General features: G+C 45.3%; 1 protein-coding gene across 2 annotated transcripts in view; it reads right to left on the reverse strand.

Annotated features, from left to right (window-relative positions):
- The window catches only part of HTT (huntingtin), a 1,416,422-nt gene that overhangs the window by 685,927 nt on the left and 708,759 nt on the right, over positions 1 to 21,736 (reverse strand). For both annotated transcript variants that reach the window (XM_069203496.1, XM_069203501.1), the window contains 2 exons: positions 12,317 to 12,453; positions 8,506 to 8,622 (listed from right to left, as the gene is read on the reverse strand). In XM_069203496.1, coding sequence (XP_069059597.1) covers positions 8,506 to 8,622; positions 12,317 to 12,453 — 254 coding nt within the window. The remainder of the gene's footprint in view (positions 1 to 8,505; positions 8,623 to 12,316; positions 12,454 to 21,736) is intronic.

Here is a 21,736-nt window from a genome sequence, read left to right on the forward strand (position 1 = left end):
TTGTTTGAAATAATGTTCGTAGTACAGCTTGACCTACTGTGGCTTGTTGTGCCGTTAGCACATCTACACAGTAGTGTTTGGTAAATGTATGAGGCGTAGACCATGTTGCTGCCTTACATATTTCGTTCATTGGAATATTTCCTAGAAAGGCCATGGTAGCACCTTTTTTTCTGGTTGAGTGTGCCTTTGGTGTAATAGGCAGCTCTCTCTTTGCTTTAAGATAGCAGGATTGAATACACTTAACTATCCATCTAGCAATGCCTTGTTTAGAAATTGGATTCCCTGTATGAGGTTTTTGGAAAGCAATAAATAGTTGTTTTGTTTTTCGAATTAGTTTTGTTCTGTCAATGTAGTACATTAGTGCTCTTTTGATGTCTAATGTATGCAGTGCTCTTTCAGCTACAGAATCTGGCTGTGGGAAGAACACTGGTAATTCTACCGTTTGATTCAAGTGGAACGGTGAGATTACTTTTGGTAAACATTTTGGATTTGTTCGTAGAACTACTTTATGCTTGTGTATTTGAATAAATGGTTCTTGTATGGTAAATGCTTGAATTTCACTCACTCTTCTTAGAGATGTGATGGCAATCAGAAATGCAACTTTCCATGTTAAATATTGCATTTCACAAGAGTGCATGGGCTCAAAAGGTGGACCCATGAGTCGTGTTAAGACAATGTTGAGGTTCCATGAAGGAACTGGTGGTGTTCTTGGTGGTATAATTCTCTTTAGGCCTTCCATAAATGCTTTTATGACTGGTATCCTAAATAATGAAGTTGAGTGCGTAATTTGCAGGTAGGCTGAAATTGCGGTCAGATGTATTTTTATTGAAGAGAAAGCTAGCTTTGACTTTTGCAATTGTAGTAAGTATCCTACTATATCTTTGGCAGATCCGTGTAAGGGTTGAATTTGATTATTATGGCAGTAATAAACAAATCTTTTCCACTTATTTGCATAGCAGTGTCTAGTGGTAGGTTTCCTAGCTTGTCTTATGACCTCCATACATTCTTGTGTGAGGTCTAAGTGTCCGAATTCTAGGATTTCAGGAGCCAAATTGCTAGATTCAGTGATGCTGGATTTGGATGTCTGATCTGTTGCTTGTGTTGTGTTAACAGATCTGGTCTGTTTGGTAGTTTGACATGAGGTACTACTGAGAGGTCTAGTAGTGTTGTGTACCAAGGTTGTCTTGCCCATGTAGGTGCTATTAGTATGAGTTTGAGTTTGTTTTGACTCAATTTGTTTACTAGATATGGAAGGAGTGGGAGAGGGGGAAAAGCGTAAGCAAATATCCCTGACCAGCTCATCCATAACGCATTGCCCTGAGACTGATCTTGTGGGTACCTGGATGCGAAGTTTTGGCATTTTGAGTTTTCTTTTGTTGCAAATAGATCTATTTGTGGTGTTCCCCACATTTGGAAGTAAGTGTTTAGTATTTGGGGGTGAATCTCCCATTCGTGGATCTGTTGGTGATCCCGAGAGAGATTGTCTGCTAACTGGTTCTGAATTCCTGGAATAAATTGTGCTATTAGGCGAATGTGGTTGTGAATCGCCCAATGCCATATTTTCTGTGTTAGGAGACACAACTGTGTCGAGTGTGTGCCTCCTTGTTTGTTTAGGTAATACATTGTTGTCATGTTGTCTGTTTTGACAAGAATGTGTTTGTGTCTTATTATGGGTTGAAATGCTTTGAGCGCTAGAAATACCGCTAACAGTTCTAAGTGATTTATGTGAAACTGTTTTTGCTGTATGTCCCATTGCCCTTGGATGCTGTGTTGATTGAGGTGTGCTCCCCACCCTATCATGGAAGCATCTGTTGTTATTACGTATTGTGGCACTGGGTCTTGGAAAGGCCGCCCTTGGTTTAAATTTATACTGTTCCACCATTGAAGCGAGATGTATGTTTGGTGGTCTATCAACACCAGATCTAGAAGCTGACCCTGTACTTGTGACCATTGTGATGCTAGGCACTGTTGTAAGGGCCGCATGTGCAACCTTGCGTTTGGGACAATGGCTATGCATGAAGACATCACGCCTAGTAGTTTCATCACCAGGTTGACTTGTATCTTTTGATTTGGATACATGGTTTGTATCACATTGTGAAATGTGTGAACTCTTTGTGGACTTGGAGTGGCAATCCCTTTTGCTGTGTTGATTGTTGCTCCTAAGTATTGCTGTGTTTGACACGGCAGAAGGTGTGACTTTGTGTAGTTGATTGAGAAACCTAGTTTGTGGAGGATTTCTATGACATATTTTGTGTATTGTGAACACCGTCTTAGCGTGTTGGTTTTGATTAACCAATCGTCTAGGTACGGGAACACATGTATTTGCTGCCTTCTGATATGTGCAGCTACTACTGCTAGGCATTTTGTAAAAACTCTTGGTGCAGTTGTTATTCCGAATGGCAACACTTTGAATTGGTAATGTATCCCTTGGAATACAAACCTTAGGTACTTTCTGTGTGAAGGATGTATTGGTATATGGAAATATGCATCCTTTAGGTCTAGTGTTGTCATGTAGTCTTGTTGTTTGAGCAGTGGGATTACGTCTTGTAATGTAACCATGTGAAAGTGATCTGATTTGATGTAGGTATTCAATGTTCTGAAATCTAGTATAGGTCTCAGACTCTTGTCTTTTTTGGGTATCAGAAAGTACAGGGAGTAAACTCCTGTGTTTATTTGTTGTTTTGGTACTAACTCTATTGCTGCTTTTTGTAGCAATGCCTGAACTTCTAGTCCTAGAAGATCTATATGTTGTTTTGACATATTGTGTGTTTTCGGTGGGATGTTTGGAGGGAATTTGAGAAATTCTATGCAATAACCATGCTGGATAATTGCTAAGACCCAAGTATCTGTTGTTATTTCCTCCCAATGTTTGTAAAACTTGGTTAGTCTCCCCCCCACAGGTGTTATGTGTTGGGGATTTGTGACCTTGAAGTCACTGCTTGTTTGGAGGAGTTTTGGGACTTTGGAACTTTCCTCTATTCCTTTGAAATTGTCCCCCTCTATATTGTCCCTGAAAACCTCCCCGCTGATACTGGCTCTGGTAAGTGGGCTTTGTTTGTGAGGTTGTGGCTTCTGTGGTTTGCCCTCGAAACCCCCCTCGAAATTGTGTCTTTCGAAATGTGCCTCTGCTCTGTGGGGAGTAGAGTGCGCCCATGGCTTTGGCCGTGTCAGTGTCTTTTTTAAGTTTTTCGATCGCAGTGTCCACCTCCGGCCCAAACAACTGCTGTCCGTTGAATGGCATATTCAGCACAGCTTGCTGTATCTCTGGTTTGAATCCTGATGTACGCAGCCATGCATGTCTCCTTATTGTTACAGCTGTGTTGACAGTTGTAGCAGCTGTGTCTGCAGCATCCATTGCTGACCGTATCCGATTATTGGAGATACCATGTCCTTCTTCTACTACTTGCTGCGCTCTTTTTTGGAACTCCTTGGGTAAATGTTCAATAAGGTGTTGCATCTCATCACAATGGGCCCTATCATATCTGGCTAGCAAAGCTTGCGAATTTGCAATACGCCACTGGTTTGCTGCCTGTGCCGCCACCCTTTTGCCTGCAGCATCGAATTTTCAACTTTCTTTATCTGGAGGTGGTGCATCTCCTGAAGTATGAGAGTTGGCTCTTTTGCGCGCTGCTCCCACTACAACAGAGTCTGGTGTTAGCTGTTGTGTAATGTACACTGGGTCTGTTGGTGGCGGTTTATATTTTTTATCTACTCTTGGAGTAATGGCTCTCCCTTTAACAGGCTCCTCAAACACTTGTTTGGAGTGTTTTAGCATTCCGGGTAGCATAGGAAGACTCTGATATTGGCTGTGTGTGGACGACAGTGTATTAAAAAGAAAGTCGTCTTCAATGGGCTCTGAATGAAGGCTGATATTATGAAATGCAGCTGCTCTTGACACCACCTGTGCGTAGCCTGTACTATCCTCTGGTGGCGATGGTTTAGCTGGATAGCATTCTGGACTATTATCTGACACTGGTGCGTCATAAAGGTCCCATGCGTCGGGGTCATCTTGACTCATTCCTGTATGAGTTGGGGATTGCATCATTGGTGGAGTGGCTACCGGTGATGGTTGCGGAGAGTGATGTGGGGATGGTGGCGGTGTTACTTGTTTAGCCACCTTTGCGTGTGGCTGTTTGTCTTTGTCTTGGAAGGCAAGCTTGCGTTTCATTTTGACTGGAGGAAGAGTGCTGATCTTCCCTGTATCTTTTTGAATAAAGAGCCGTCTTTGTGTGTGATCTGGCTCTATTGCCTGTAATTCCTGTCCAAATCTATGTGTCTTCATTTGTGTGGACAGTCCTTGTTCCTCAGTGTAGGAACTTGTTTTCGGTTCCGAGGCCGGATATTTCGGTACCGAAACCTTCTCGGCTGCTTTTTTCGGCTCCGACGAAACCTTTTTTACTTTCGGCGTCGTGCTCTCTCGGTGCCGACCCGTTTCGGTGCCACTGTCTCGGTGCCGAGTCTTCTCTGAGCCACTATCTCGGGCCCGAGATTGCTGTGTGCCGGTATCTCGACCGGAGTCGGATGACTTCGACACCAGCTCGCCCTTTTTCGGTGCCGATGAACGGTCACCTACTTTTCGGGTTAAGCCATGGCCTGTTGGCGGTGGCGTCCCCTGGGCTTTAGCGCTTTTCTCGTGAGTTCTTGTTTTCGACGTCTTACTCACGGTTTTCGGCGTTTACTCAGGATCGATCTCCTCAGAGTCCGACTCCTGGGTGGAGAATGTTTCTTCCTCCTCCTCGAAACGCTCTTGTCCTGTCGGCGCCGACGCCATTTGCAGTCTTCTTGCTCTTCGGTCCCTGAGTGTCTTCCTGGACCGAAACGCTCGACAGGCCTCACAAGTATCCTCCTTGTGTTCTGGTGACAAACACAAGTTACAGACCAGATGTTGATCTGTATATGGATACTTGTTATGGCATTTTGGACAGAAGCGGAATGGGGTCCGTTCCATCAGCCTTGAAGAGACATGTGGCCGGGCCGACCAGGCCCCGACGGGGATGGAAGAAAACCCTGAAGGGCCACCGGAGCTCTTCTTAATTCGGTGTCGATCTGTTGTAACTAACCCGATACCGAACGCAAACAATACCGACGATTTTTCCGAGATTCTAACTAACTTTCCGACCCGAAACACGGAGCGAAAAGGAACACGTCCGAACCCGATGGCGGAAAAAAAACAATCTAAGATGGAGTCGACGCCCATGCGCAATGGAGTCGAAATGGGAGGAGTCCCTCGGTCTCGTGACTCGAAAAAAGACTTCTTCGAAGAAAAACAACTTGTAACACTCCAAGCCCAACACCAGATGGCGGGATGTGCACAGCATGTGTATCTGCAGCTACACATGCCATTGAACATATATATATATATATATACATATATAAATATATGTATATATATATATATATAAATAAACAAGGCATACAAAACAATACTCCACCTAGCGTAAGGTACATATCACGAAGGTATCAACACTGGCTCTCCTTCAGAGTAAAGTAAACAATATTACCTTTACATATGGTATTAAAAAGAATCAAAAAGAGTTAAACAGCTAAGAAGCTGCCATGGACAAACTTGAAGTGGAGAACTACCACTTTCACACCACTAATTATAATAAAAGTAGCCTTGAAGCATCAGGCATGAAACCTCCATAGGTTCCCGGGTAATATACACCTCAATACTCTATTCTTGACAATTTAAGGAAGAATAACAACTGCCAAGCAGGAACACCGTTAGGTAGAACAGACATAAAACTGAAAAAGCCTCACAGCATTGCCAAACCATCCCTCAACTGTGAAACAAGTAAAGACAAATAACCCCCTACAATCCAGTACAGGCAAAGAGGTAGATAGGAACCCAGCTAATTCTCAGTTTCACCTCTGTCACGAAAATGGCTTAAAGCAGAGTGAGCCTGTGCACCGAATATATGGACACCATCAAAAGGCATATAAATCAATGTGGCTTTAACTGTCTCTGAAAATCCAGAGGTGCTTAACCACACACGGCAACATAATGCAATGGCCATTGCCCGGCCCATAGTCAGTAGTATCCATACTGCACTGAATGATTAGTTTAGCTGCTTGCTGGCCATCTTGAATCAAGGGGCAAGAGTGCCCCTGATGATATCGGGAAGTGTAGGAAAGATGCTTGCCAATGAGTCCCACAAACAATGTGGGAAACGTCCAAGAACACAAGACATATAAACAGAGCATAAAGCAGTACCTGTGGAGGAAAAAATATGCCTGCCACACACATCCAGACTCCTGGAATCTCTGTCAGCTCGTACATGTGGGAGAGACTCAATATCACGGGAGGCTAATGTAGCCTGTACCACCAAACTACGATGAGTAGAATGTCTAATGAGGCAAACTGGATCACCCAGAGCAGGTTGGTGCTTTTGAGATATAGCCCGCTCAACAGGGGCCCCCTGTATCAGGCTTAGCCCTACCCCCAACAAAATGTCATGTAGGGTTTTGCTGTAAGGAAGCAGTGGTTCAACCCCTGTTTGGCCTTGATGGAGGACATCAATTAGAGGATCCAAAGTTAATGCTAATGAAGGAAGTGTTAGATCCTAACTTACAGAACACTGCTTAGCATGTCAGCAAGAGAAAAGCTCACCCCCGTAGCAAGCCCAGGAGGAGAAAGTAGGCCTGAGGCTGGGGAAGAAACTAAGTCACTAGCCGCAGCTGCGTCAGCTAGCCAACTGTCCTCTCTATGAGGTTGATGAATATCCAACTTCTCTACCACCTCTCCACCATGTGCCTCAGAAGGACAAGCATGAGGAGACTATTCAGAATGTGGAGGGAGATCAAGGATAACTGGCATGACTGGTGCCATACCCAATGTCAAGAAGGTGATTTCTTGGATTCTACTTCAGAAGGATTCAACTTCGATTAGCCACTGGAGACGTTGGAGTCAGCAGATCGAATATAGGTGCCGAAGGAGGAAACTCCGAAAGGCTGTGCACCAGCACTGTAATGGCTTGATCAACTGAAGGCCTAACTAAAGCGGAGGTTGAACCCGCCGGTGTGCACACAGTCAAGGCACTCTGCACCTCCTTGGGACCCACAAGCGCTCCAGAGGTAGGTGGTTCACCAAAGATAGCGTGAAGGGAAACGTAATACTCAAGTATCTGGTTTAGAGTTGCCCCAGCCCCTGGAAAAGGAGGGAGACTTGTGGTAGACTCTGACTCCTCAACTGAGGAATGGTGGGAGGCTGTATGAGGTGAAGTCGGCAACTTCTGTGACTTCGATCGCTGGCATTGAGACTTACCTTGTGAAGTTGATGGAGAATGGCGTCCACAAGAATGACTCCTTGAACGGGCCAGCAAATTGACATCAGTACGAGAAGGAGACCTTGGTCAACGCCGGGATGGCTCTGACATCCACACCATCAGAAGCTTCATACGACGCTCCCTCATACCTTTTGGCCAAAGCTGGCAACAGGATCATGGTGCTCGCCAAGGCACTACATACAAATCGAGAAGGGATCTGTAGCAGACATCTGTCGTTCACAGGACCGCCAGGGTTTGAACCCCGAAGACATAGACAGGAAAAAGCACACTGCTCCGTTGACAAAAACATCAAAGTAGGCCAAAAACAGCATGCCAACCATTACCAGATCCGCGTTGCAAGCTCGGAAAAGAAGGAACTGACATCGGCGAGGGGGTTAAATAGACTCCGCTGGTGTTACATCCGGTGGATGACATTGCTAAGAAGTAGTGACACCTTCTTCCAAAGCGCAGACGTGCTATGGGAAAAAAGTTTCCAGATCCTGACTCGCGCCTGGGGAAGATTCTAAAGTAAGAAATCTGCAGCTAGATGTAAGTTTTAGAACATGGTAAAGTGAATTCAGCTTTAGAATGTGGAGTTCACAGCTACTTGCTGAAGAATAAAGATGTGTAATACATAGTTCCGTGTGTGGCGTATAAATTGGCAGGTACCCAGGCTGGGGAGAACGCTAAAAGCTCAACCCTGTTTTTCTGCCATTTTTATTTCTGTAGTGCTAGCTATATGGAGGTAACTCTTTTTAAAAATAGTTTACAATGTGGAAAAAGAGATGCCAAAAACCACTGGCAAAGCTAATAGTATGCACTGGCAAAACTAAAATGCAAGACCTATTGGCTTTGCCAATGCTGGTTTCCTCTTCCGATTGGTGGTTCACAGCCTATCACCGCTGCCTCAACAGCACCACCTGGTCCTGGTTATGGAGAACTGCAAAATGTCATCGGGGTTAAGGCTGAATCCTGTGAAGGTTTTACGATGAGGAATTTGTAGGAAGGAGTCTCCAATAGAAAGGCCTTCATTTGTGGTCTCATCATAAGTTCTATTTACCAATTACTACAGGGTTAATTATTATACAAGTAAGCTGAACAAATACAATTCTATTTTGATACACACTTGAAATGAAGAAAATGATAGTAGGAAAAAAATGTGGACTAGAAAAGGTTTCCCATGTATGATATTTAGCTGTAGATCTAGTATATCATTATTTTTTAAAGTCCTTTCCTTTACCTGCTGCTTTGCTAGCATTGGAAGAATTATGTCTGCTATTTGTCGGGATAATCGCTTCCATCTGTCCTCATTCTCTTTATGACACTGTTGCAACACAAGAATGAACATTTCCAGCACCTGAAAAGGAAAACAACTGTTAAAAGGCTTTACAACATAAATTAATATTTATACATGATTTCTGCTAAATCAAATACATTTCTTACTTATAATAGAGAATGACACTATATATGTTAACAATTCCTAACACGTGAGATGAATTATAGACTACAAACCTGTTTTTTGCGAGTCTGTTGTCACGAGGCCATTTCACCACCATTCTGTACATAGAGAATATAAAAACCATTGCCTTTGGCAGCCATCTCAATCCCCATTAAGAGAAGGGACAGAAAATTATATCTTCTCAGTCAATAGTCCTGAGAGGTAATTTTCTCTGGGTACATGCTGGGACAGAAAAGTCCCCTGCATGGTGGCGGAGGTGCACCCCTGCTCTGAGTGAGCTGAATGGATATCTGGTACCGATTTTTGGTCACGGGCATACTCAGATCAACACACACACATTCTTTGTGCTCATCAAACGTCTCTTTGACTTCAGGAAGAGTTACTGGTAGTGAGGACCGGTGTCATCATCAGAGATGACGCATCTGATCAGGTATGCACTATAGGAACAAGAAATCATAAGAGGGGAAGTATTAGGCCTCTGAAACATTATGAAGCCTAGTTCAGTGGTGGCAGACAGCAAAGTGTGATTCCCTGCTAGTCCCTTGGCCTGTGTTTATGGTAAATCAAAATTTTAACCACTTCTGCTGTGGTAGACTAAATCAAATCTGTGTCTGTATTTGGGGTCTAAAGTTGGGATCATGAGTTCCACACATTGTTCAACAGCACTGTTCTACAGCCAGGATCACCAAGACTTTTAGTTGCTTGAATCAGACATGAGATTAAGGTCTCCCTGTCTCCCTAGATGGCATTGGTCGTGGCCCATCTCCAGCAATGGAGGTGGAAGAACCCAGCTTAAGGAAAAAAGTTACGTACCTTCAGTGACGATCTTTCTGGTGGATACTTTATTTTCTGCAGACTACTCATCAATACTGCCCACCTTCCTTTTCTGAAGGATGGTCATAGACCTCATTAATAAGGCTTGACTCAAACCTGGTGCACTGCATTGCTTCAGTTTATATCACTCTCTTTGTGGTTCTAAGGGCACGGAACAAAATGATGAGAAACTGATGGAATGGTATAGACGTGGGAGCTGTATGGCCCCATTGACATCACCATGGTGACATTTCTAGTGCTGTGTGTAGGAAAATGGCCCTAGTTGCAGTTACCCTCCCCCCAACCACCACGTTTTGCCTGATATTGATGCTGACTTGACAGAGTGTGCAGGGACCCTGCTAAACAGGCCCCACCACCAGTGTTCTGTCACAAAAAAAAGTACCATTGTTTCCCCAATTGGCACACCCCTGGCACACAGCTAAGTCCCTTGCAAAAGGTACCAGTGGTACCAAGGGCCCTATGACCAGGGAAGGTCCCTAAGGGCTGCAGCATGTATTATGCCACCTTAAGGGACCCCTCACCTAACACTTGCAGATTGAGTGTGTTGGTGAGGAGAAAAAGGCAAAGTCGACATGGCATCCCCCTCAGGGTGCCATGCACACAAAACACTGCCTGTGGCATAGGTAGGTCACCACTCTAGCTTGAATAAAGCCTTCCTCAATGACATCCTCACACAGAAAAACTTCGACAAAAAGTAAAATAAAACGCTCCATCAATGCCACACAAAGCCGAACAAAGCCACCCGACGGCACGCAGGGCTATAGCTCAGCAAAAGTTCCGGAAACCAAGCTAATGCCTGGAAATTCTATGGTAAGGAATCTGCAGCTAGAAGTCTCTATCAGATGCACAATGCTTTCTTGGCTCTCCCTATGAGCATTCCAAGCCTAACTGTTCCTTCCTGCATGGGTAATCCTGCCTCCCTTCCAAGCACTGTACTGTTAATAAATGACTGGCAAAAAGAATATTCTATAAGAAATGTTATCACTGTTGCTTATTTGTTAGGTTATCCTCGTATTTAGGCAAAATGAGCCTTGATTCTTGTAATAGACGTGTAATATTCTCTTTTTTTAATCCTTATATTCTTGCCTATCCCTTCGGGTGAGGATCATAATTAAAAAAGGCATGATGAAAGCAAACAGAACAGCTAGGCTGTCCCTTTTTCAGTGTTTAGTTTTTGTGGATTTCGGAGATGTTTTCTCTGTGTTTTCCAATCCTTTTCAAATCAGTGCTTGTCAGTGTTTATTAAGTAGCCTAACCCATAAAATAGACAACAACTGTTTTTCCAGTGTTTACAAAACATGTTTTTTTGCTGGGACTGTTATAAAGAACATATTTAATTTAAAGGAAAAGTAATGGAGAGCATAGAAAGTTGTCCCTCTGCCTGGTTTACAGGACTATTAGTAGATTAAAATAATATAGCAGTGCTATATTCAAATGATGTAATAAACTAATTCCTGGACACAGTTGGGGGTCATTCACCTACTCCTTACTGCATGTTATGACACTGTAGTCGGGGTCAACCCGCACCAACAGCATCATACCTTGTGAAACATTTAAAATGTTGGATTTAACCAGATTAATGTGTAGCCCTGCATTCTAGGACACCTTAAACTTGATGCTTTAAGCATGCTCACCACTGCTTTTCTGCACTCTTTTCCTGACTATATTAATGTGGGGATGCTGTTGTATAAACATTCGTAGCTGCCAAATGCCCCCAGAGCAAATTAATCACTTTAAGTCAGTCCAGACCTTTTAACACACATCTCATTGTATTTTAAGACTTGAAAGTTTGCTCTTAACATTCTTACTATGGGTTCAAAAACCCCAGCAGTAAAATGCAGGTGGGTAAAATGTCAGGATTAGCTGAAGGTAACACACATAACAATGGGACACCTTGCAGATATGAATTGTTTTGGCATGTGGAAAGTCTTGTGACAAGTGTTCACCACTATCCCATATGCTTGGTGACAACACTCTTTTCCCAGGCAGCAGTCACTGCACCTTGCACCGAATAATTAAGGCCTAGGGTCTTTAGAAGGTGTCCTGCTATCAACACTGACATGTTAGAAAAGGGAGTTGATGTATCAAAGGGTTTTACCCATTCTGTGTCTGTGGGTAAATGTGATTGTACATATTGGCCAAGATTCATATGATCCAGCCCTTTCACGAGTCAGTAAAAGAAAGAAACGCTTCCAAAAGATCAAATATGATTTTAATATTCCCAGATTCTCTACAGTGTACAAAATAATTAGAGCAGACCTATAACATGCTTGTAAACACCGCATCTCTGATCAAACAGCACACAACTGGGGGAAACAAAAGGAAAAATAAACAATATTTTGGTGGCATACCTACACAACAAAAGCAAGCAGAAAAATCTTAGCGTAGTTTTTTGCTGATATGTTGCATAAGTTTAACTATGTTGCCCTTTCAGAAAAAAATAAAAATCACTTATTCCCTCTCAATTTCCTTTCTTTGAATGGCATTTTAGTTTGTGGTAGTTCGGGTGCTATCAATGCTTATATGTTTACACTAATGAGGGCTGTTACCCTTTCAATGGGGGTTTATCAGTTATTATAGGTTTACACTTAAAACAGGATGGCCTACAAAAAGCACAGCACATTTCATAAGAAAATGTTGTCTGGAAACAACTCCTCACATTCAATTTTTTCAATTAATTCATTTAGGAATAGTAAATTCGATGTAAAACTAACACATTTAAGAAGGAATCAATAGAATCAGGACACTTAAATCTTACCTGATGATACTGTATAAGTCTAAGCAACATTGACACAACCACTTCTTTTTGTGTTTCTAACTCTTTGCCAGCATCAGCTTTATTTGCTCCTCTTAAAACGAAGAGATCATGTACTATTGGCTGTAACGCTGGTATTGCTAAAAAATAAAATAAATATGTCCTTGTTAAACTGCAAGTTTTGTTACAAATTTGACTGCACAATGTAGAAAATGTAAATGCTATCTTCGGACAGAATTCAAAGATAATGACCCAAATGCATACAGAACAGGTAATGCACCACAGTCTATAAGTCCAGATATTCATGTACCAAATTTTAAAAGATCTTTATGTCAAACATCAACCTTTGATAATAAACTCACTATGTTTCCACTGTCGCCGGAAATCTTTGCATTCCAAATTCTCCTTAAATCTGAAAATCCTCATTTCCAAAAGCACCTTTAAACTTATACTAAACAATGATATTGGTACCAACTCTTGTCCTGCAAAGACTAAGACACACACAGCGACAGAGCACTGTTCTTACAAAAAGTAGAAAGCTAAACATCATACAGCTTGGGAGAATAGTTTCTCCTACCTGAAGAGTCTACCAGATTTTCCTATGGTATCTCTTGTCACAAAAAAAGTATCTTTGCACTCAAAAAGATACTTGCGAGAAGGAGCGCTCCAGCACGATGCTAGCAATATCAAGAATTCTCACTGAGTAGCAATTTGCATTGGGTGGTGTCACCTTTTATAACAGAGGTCCAAAAAAAATGGCCACTGCTACGCACTATAATAGAATACCTGTGAGATCTTGACCAACGGGTAGCAGAACCTTTTTCAGAGGGCCACATTGCAAGTAGGCGTTACTGGATTTAACAGTGGAGGTTGAGACCTTTCACCCCTGTTGTGTGGGTCCCAGCCTAATATGGGATCTCAACAACTGGACCAAGTACCCCTCCAGCACCTGACTTTTAGTAGTAGCATGGGTCAAGCAGTCCAATGCTTCTCAGGGAGTAGGTAAAAGTAGGGTGAACACAGGCTCACAACTCAAATTAAGTCCAGCAACCCCAAAGAATGGTTGTCTAGTACAATACTTGCTTTTATGAAAAACTGAGCATTTATCTACTAACACAAAGTAAATCAACTTTAGAGTCCCACTTCCCCTTCTAAAGATCATGGTTATCCCCCATTTACGTGCAACATCCAAGCTTGGGCTCAGCAGTTAATTCAAGTCTTAGAAGTTCTATGATGGCTTTGCAACAGGCAATGTGTCTCTCCGCCGTACAGTATCAGTCAGAGCAATTTCCTCCAGGTCCCAGTGGCTTGGTAGTCAGTCTTACCTGTTCTAGATGGAGTGATGGTTCAGAGTCCTCAGGAGTGATTTTGCAGCCCGGCAGTGAGAAAAGGTGTTTTGCTTTCCTTATCTTATGACCGAGCTGACAAAACTTCTCTGGAATGCACTTCTTAGTTTAAAGAAGACATTTAGTATTATTACTTCACCACAAGGTTCCTGAGAGACGAGATTAGTAGGTTGGAAGCACACGTTTAAAAGTATTCACAGTAATGAAAGCAAAATATATCAAAGTACTTCTCAATTGCAATGTACACAGCAAATACATGTGATCATATTATAGCATAACTTCAACGCAAAGAATAAAAGTCAAAATTCATCACTGTAGGGCACTGCTCTTCATCTTTCTTACGTCTGCAAGTTGATGACTCCTGTTCAACTGCGAGAAAGAGATTTTCCACCCAAATGGGAGGTCAGGCAAATGACGTCCGCTCCTGACTGAAGTCCTGGAAAATTCCCTCTTGCTGCTGCCCAGGGACATCGTCTTATAATGCAAAAAGCCTGCTAACAGGCCCCTTAGTCACAACATGCTGGCTACTGTACATAGTGGGAACAGAACAAGAGTTGGAGAGTGGCTAAGTCTCCACACCTCGCTTGTTCCCAGGCTGGATAAAGAGGAAAACACAAAATATACGCTCTCTTATCACGCTAGGGTTCGGTGTAAACACAATACGAAAAACACAGCTTGGTCTATCATGTGGAAAAACACAGCTCATCTGCAATGTCTCAACTGCAATGTCGATCTCCACGATAAAGCCAATAGGCAGCTAAACTGAATACAGAATGTAATGTCTAATGCCATGTTAAAGCCAATAGGCAGCTAACCTAAATACCAAATGTAATGCCTAATGCCACGTTAAAGCCAATAGGCAGCTAAACTGAATACAGAATGTAATGTGCTACTGATGAACATTGAACAACTAATATGCACAGTGGTAAAACACAAAGTCATTGGTCAAACACAACTAATGGCATAACAAAAGGTCAAGAAGCTGTGGTCGAGGTGGCATATATCCATGTCACTCCTCCAGTCATGTGGTATCTGTCTGCGTCTGGTAGCACATTTTGGGTGGTCCCAGATTTGAGGAGTAGAATAGTTGCTCTTTTCTTTGTGGGTCATTACATACTTTTCATTTACAGGTGCACACTGATTCAGGGTGTATGTCCTTTCACTTCACCACAGTCCCCTCTTGACATACGAGAGTTGCACCAGTACACGCAGGGCAATGGTTCTTGCAGGTTATGGCGCTACCCATGGCGATGAACCTCTTCTCGATGTAACACTGCAGCAGGGCAACGGCCCTCATAGCCTCACCCGGGCCCACTCCTAGCATACAGTGAGCAGCACAAACAAGGTGAAAGGCCTCTCTAGATCACAGTGCTCCACAAGGCGGCAGCACTTATCTTGACATAGTGCAACACTAGGGGCAGTGACTGTCATATTTCTCTGTGGCCTCTACCTGGCAATGGGAGCTCAAATTCTGCACACAAGCAGACAGCCTCATCCATGCTGAAGTGCACATTGGCAGACAGCCCTATAGGTGCGGGGATCCCGAAAGACTAAGGCCCTCATTATGACATTGGCGGTAAGTCCCACTTACCGCCACGCTGACGCCCGCCAACTTACCGCTGCCGGGGCAGATATCCGTTCACCATATTATGACACACACACACACACACACACCGATCTGTCAGTATACAGCCACATACACAAATCCAACCAGCCAAAAAGGCCAGTGATAAACTGGCGGTATCAAAACCCACACTGTTACGCCAACAGAACAACGCCCATCACATTCTGACCCACGAATCACCACGACGGACACTCAACTGTGGTAAACCATTGGCGGTACATATCGTCGCGCGCAAAATGGACACACACAAACAAAACAACCCCACATTGGACAATTCAAACAACACACACCTAACACCCATACCCATACCTCTATAAAAACACACTCACATTACCTACAACCCTTTACCATTACAAATCATTGCCACCAGAGAGACACCAAGACCACTGACACAACTAGAGCCACACACTATTCACACCTATACACCACTCACGCACCCCACATCACACACCCCAACACATTACCCAACACACCCTCACCAACAAACCTCACACAACATCCATGGCACCACAAAGACACCCCCGTTTCACAGAGGAGGAGCTAAGGGTCATGGCGGAGGAAATTGTCAGGGTAGAGCCACAGTTATTTGGAGCACAGATGCAGCAGATATCTCTAGGTAGGAAGATGGAGCTATGGTGGAGAATCGTGGACAGGGTCAATGCCGTGGGACAGCACCCCAGAACTAGGGATGACATCAGGAAGAGGTGGAATGACCTACGGGGGAAGGTACGTTTCATTGCAGCAAGACAAAAGCACGCCATACAGAGGACTGGCGGTGGACCCCCACAACTAACAGCATGGGAGGAGCAAGTCTTGGCAATCCTGCATCCTGAGGGCCTGGCCGGAGTAGGAGAAGGACTGGACTCTGGTAAGTGAACTCTCTACTACTACCCCCCTACCTGCATGCTATCACATACCCCCACCCTCACTCCCATCACTCCACCACTTCCCACACACCCCATCACACCTCACTCATCCCAATGCCAAGCCTTGCATGCTCTACCAATGCATGGACACCACTCACAGCCCTGCATGGACACACTTCACTAAAGCATGCACACTATAGAGAAGTAACTATCCCACCATACACCAATGTACCAATGTACACAAGTGAAAGCTGCCAAGGCAAATACAACCAAAGAGGACAAGCCACGGATGCAGAATATGGCAGACACAGAAACCATAACACATCAATTATATCCCCATAGGTACCCCAGCCAATGTCAGCGGAGAGAAGGTGCCACCACTAACCAGTCCCCTAACAGAAGAGGCCCACAGTGATGACAGCAACTCTGGTCTTCAGGATCTGGATGACCTACCTGGCCCATCAGGGACCACTGGACAGCCGGTTACCCAGGCCCAGTCACATACCACCACAGAGTCTCCCCCATCAGGAAACACCACCACAGCACCCACCCAGCATACCCAGACCTCTGTCCCCAGGACACGTTAATCAGCAGTGTGTCCACCTCTACAGGGACCCCAGGCCACACCTCATACCCAAGACAATCAGGGACCTGGGGTCAGTGGCAGTGGGCACACAGTTCAGGGAACAGAGGCACAGGCCAACAAGGAAACTGGGAGGACTGCTGTGCGTCAGGGGGAGGACAGGCTGAGGGAACTGACTCTCCAGGAGGCACTTGCAGAGATCCTGGAAGCTTATCAACAGTCCCAGGACACGATGGGCCAGATACTGGACAATGTGCAGGAGAAAAGGCGGCTACAGGAGGGGCAGTACCAGGAGATCAGGGAGAACTTGCAGGCCATCAACAACACCCTGATCTCCATAGCGGGGGTTCTGGCAGACAGGGCCAATATAATGAGGGAGGCATTCTCACACTAGTGGGCCCCTGCCACTAGCCAGACAGCTGAACAGCCTTCCACTTCCGCTGTCACCAGTGGCCAAGAGGCCCCGCCACAGGACTCACAGGCCACCAGCATCCCTCCCCCTGCAGAAGGTGAACACCCCGCAAACGTTCCCTGCGATCCAGACAGAAGACAGACACTTCCCAAGCCAGGAAATGAGACTCTCTTGATTGTCACCCTTGTGCCCCACTCTTTCACCCTTGAACTGCCATTGCTCCCCTTCCTATGTCCCCTTGGACAATGTACCTGTGCTACAAACAGACTGGAACAATACCCTGGACTTTCCTCCATCATCACCCCATCCAATTGCACTTGCCCCTCCATATTTTAGCACTTCAATAAACACCCTTGGGGAAAAAAAAAAAGTTTGGAGTATGTCATGTATATCAAATATGCATTCATTGAAACATGTACAAACATTGCAAATCAACTGTACAGAAAATGAGCATAGATTAATGACCTGTAGCTGGCTGCAGTGATCACACCAGGAGTATATGTTAGGTCACGAACATCTGCAAAATGAATTGCCAGAGGGAACAGTAAGTGGGCATAGAAGTGGGAAATATCAGCATGCCATTGCCACACAAATGTCACTGAAATGTGAAGTAACACTGTCCTACCTGTGTGTCATTGTAAGTATTGTCGGATCACAGATGTTCTGTTGTCCTCCTTCCCATCCTCTGCCTCCTCATCCTCTCTGTCCACAGCATCCACTGCTGGGACACGGGCATCTCCAGTCTCCTCCTCCTGCAGGAAGGTGACATGGCGTCTGAGGGCCAGGTTATGCAACATGCAGCAAGCCACCACTATCTGGCAGACCTTCTTGGGTGAGTAGTACAGGGATCCACCTGTTAGATGGAGGCAAATAAACCTGGCCTTCTGGTTTGCCCATGGGCCTCATTATAACGTTCTTCTGCCCTTGTCCTGGCATTCCTCACAGGAGTCAGCAGCCATGATAGGTTTAGGTAACCAAAGTCACCTGCAAATATTGAGGGACAATATTTAGCCACACACTATCCCATATGGCCCACACCATACCCATACACCAACATCTACTGGGTGGGAACCAGGGCTCACCTTTTAGCCACACCCTGTGCCTCTGTATTCGGGCCATCACATTTGGGATGATGCTATTCCTCAGGACAAAGGCATCATGCACCGATCCAGGATACTTAGCATTGACGTGGGAAATGTACTGGTCCGCAAGACACACCATCTGTACATTTATAGAGTAGAAACTCTTCCGATTCCTGAACACCTGTCCATTCTGGCAGGGGGGGAGGACGACAAATGCAATATGTGCTCCATCAATCGCCCCAATTATGTTGGGGATATGTCCCATTGCATAGAACTCGGTCTTCACTGTGGCCAAATCTTTAACCTGGGGGAAAACAATGTAGCTGCACGTGTGTTTTATCAGGGCAGACAATGAGAACATTGGCTGTGACATTCCTGCTGCCAAGCCCACTGTCACTTGGAAAGAACCAGTTGCCAGGAAATGGAGAACTGCTAGCACTTGCACAAGAGGGGGATCCGGATGGCAGATATCAGGTCAGGCTCCAATTGGGCACACAGCTCTGTGATTGTGGCCCTGTCCAGTCTATAGGTGAGGATAATGTGCCTGTCCTCCTGTGTTGCCAAGTCCTCCAGGGGTCTGTACACAGGGGTATGTCTCCATCTCCTATTCATCCACAGCGGTAGCAATCTAAGGGACCAAGAGTAAGGATCTGGTCACAAACTGAACAATGGAGCTACAACAGGACTTTGCATCCTGTAAACATGTAATGGGTCATTGGGATTTGTCCAGTATGTCATAATATCTGCTGTGACGCAGCATTACTCCAGGGCCTGCCCCCCCTCCCTGAAATGGCATCCGCCTGTCCTGTGTGGAGGTACAGGTGTAAGTGAGGTAATTCCGCTGATGTTGTGCGACGTTGTGGGAGACGGTTGGGAACCGCCGTGCAACTCCTCACTGGTTAACATTGGGCCCTATTGGGTACAGTGGCCAATGGTGATCTACGCCAGCGGTGACAGTATGCACTGCCGCGGACGTGACTGCCATTTTCTATCATATTCCTCACTTGCTACCTGACCTTCCATAGGAGTGGACCTACACTGCATGTGCTGCTGTGACCTTTGTCTGGAACCTACCATGGCCCGTGTGACCGGGGAAAGGGCCCCAGCCTTCACTTCGGAGGACTTGGAGAGACTGGTGGAAGGGGTCCTACCCCAGTACAGACTGCTATATGGTCCTCCAGACTAACAGGTGAGTACACTGTGAGCACGATGCATGGGGCATGAATGCATGGAGTTATGTGTGTGAAGGCCTCGTGTAAGAGGGGTGGGTGGATGTCCTCTGGGCGGCATACAGGTTGTGTGCTGGGCCATGTGTGTGTAAATGGTGATGGAAACGGGTATGGTGGGCCATATGTTTAACAGGCAGGATTGTTTGTCTAAATCTATTTTCCTGTGTGTATTGCCTCTGCAGGTCAGCGCCCATCAAAAGAAGGGTATATGGCGTGCCATCGCCAAGGATGTGGGACCCTGGAGGTTTATGGCAGGTGGAGCACCCACTGTCGGAAATGGTGGGAGGACCTGAGACGATGGGCACGGAAGACGGTGGAGGCCCAGCTGGGAATGGCCTCCCAACGAGAAAGGGGTGCCCGTCGAACCCTGACCGCCCTCATGGCTCGCATACTGACGGTGGCCTATCCTGAGCTGGATGGGGGCTTGAGGGCATCACAGCAGCCACAAGGGGTGAGTACAGTGCCCATCATTACAACTTACTCATGGTAGGGTGGTATCCGAGTGGGGGATGTGTGTCAGTGGGTGCCCCTAGGCCAGGCCTGACATTGCAGCCCCTGGTGGCTAGGGTTCAGAAGGGAAAATCTTGCAACCTAGCTCGTGCCCCCGTCCCCCTGAGGTGCCTGCCTATTTACCAACTGATGCCCCTGCAGTGTTCTCTCCGTGTTGAAGCAGGTGACATGTATGCCCTTGGACTTTGGCCTGTGGCCATGCGGCCTACGCAAATTGTGGACCGGGCTGTGTCTCTTTTTCTGTACATATGTATATATCTATTATCTTGCCTAACTTATTTTTCATATTGTGTTGATCTCATTACATTCACTTTTGAGAAATCGTTTTGTCCTTGCATTATTCAGCCGAGTTACGGGGTAAAATTGTTTTGGTAATGTGTTTGGTTGTGTGTATGAGGTGTGTGTTGTGCGTGTGTGTGTCACTCTTGTTTTCCTCCCCCCCTCCCTTGTGTGCTGGGCGGCTGTACTCGCCGTCGTCGTCGTCTTCACCGGCATTGGTGTTTGTGGTGGAGCATAACGTAGAATATCATCGTGAAGACATGCAGTTCAGGTTCCATTGCGGTGTGGTTCCTCCCTGGGTCTCCAATGGTGAGTCCATTCCCTTCTGAGCTCAGTTTCCGTAAGGCTTTTGATGTCGTTGGTACCGCCCCGGAAAAGGTGCAGTGTCTTAATATGGTGGGCGGATCATTGACTTCCGCCTCGCTCTTGGCAGCTACCGCCGTGGTGGCCGTTGTTTCCGCCCTGGCGGTCGGTGTGGTACATTGGCTGTCTATCGGAAATCTTTCCGCCATGGTCATAATTTGGTGGTAGTTACCGCCAGCCTGTTGGCGGTATTACCGCCACTTTATCACCGACCGCCAGGGTCGTAATGAGGGTCTAAATTTCACACTCCACTCCCAGGAACCACTCAGTAGGATTCCCACTGGACTTTGCTCCTTTCAGGCAATCTCCATTTCCTCACAGGGCTTTCGGGTCAGGCACAAGCTGGTGCTCCATGCAAGTGTTCTTGATTCTCTTGGGTCATGTCCCCTCACCCACCATGGGAGATTGGCAGACCCTCAGTCCCCAGAATGGGTCACAACAGTCTGAACTTCTCCTAACTGATGTACAGCTTCCGTTTGACAATTTGGGAGTTTCAGACTCCCCTTTTTATGATCTATTTCTAGGCGCAAATGTGGTTTAGTGTCTCTGGGCCTGATTTATAGTTTGGCGGAGAGGATACTTTGTTGCAACGGAGATGGAGTACCGTTGTTGACAAAATGAAAGTCCACATATGTCATTTAGAATCAGGCGAACCTTCAGTATGTTGACGGCAGAAAATATTCTGTCTCCTTCACCTACATACATACATGCCCAATGTATTAAGAGTAGGTAGGCAAATTTTCACTATCCATCACCGTCCGGTAAAACCTAGAGAAACTCCCATGGCAAGGGACAGGTCACTGTTTTTTTTATTTTCAAAAAGAAAATCCTACTTTGGGATTTTCTTTTTTGAAAATTAAATTTGCTGCACAGCGCCATCATGTTGATGAAATTGCCAGTCAAACTTTCAATGTATTTACAGGAACCACCATGATAGCGGTTCCTGAAAGCTTAAGAGACGACAGACATCTCGAAATATGGTAGACGGGTACTCCTTCAGGGTGTTTATTCCATCACCCTGACAAAGTGAATACCTGTCCGCCAAACCTTTGATTAGTCTTTCTGTCATCGAAGTACACATTTTGGGGGTTGCCCAATTTAAAGTGTCCATTATTCTGTCTTACTCTTC

This window comes from Pleurodeles waltl, chromosome 1_2 (assembly GCF_031143425.1).
Source record: "Pleurodeles waltl isolate 20211129_DDA chromosome 1_2, aPleWal1.hap1.20221129, whole genome shotgun sequence".
In the NCBI taxonomy this organism is placed as follows: domain Eukaryota; kingdom Metazoa; phylum Chordata; class Amphibia; order Caudata; family Salamandridae; genus Pleurodeles; species Pleurodeles waltl.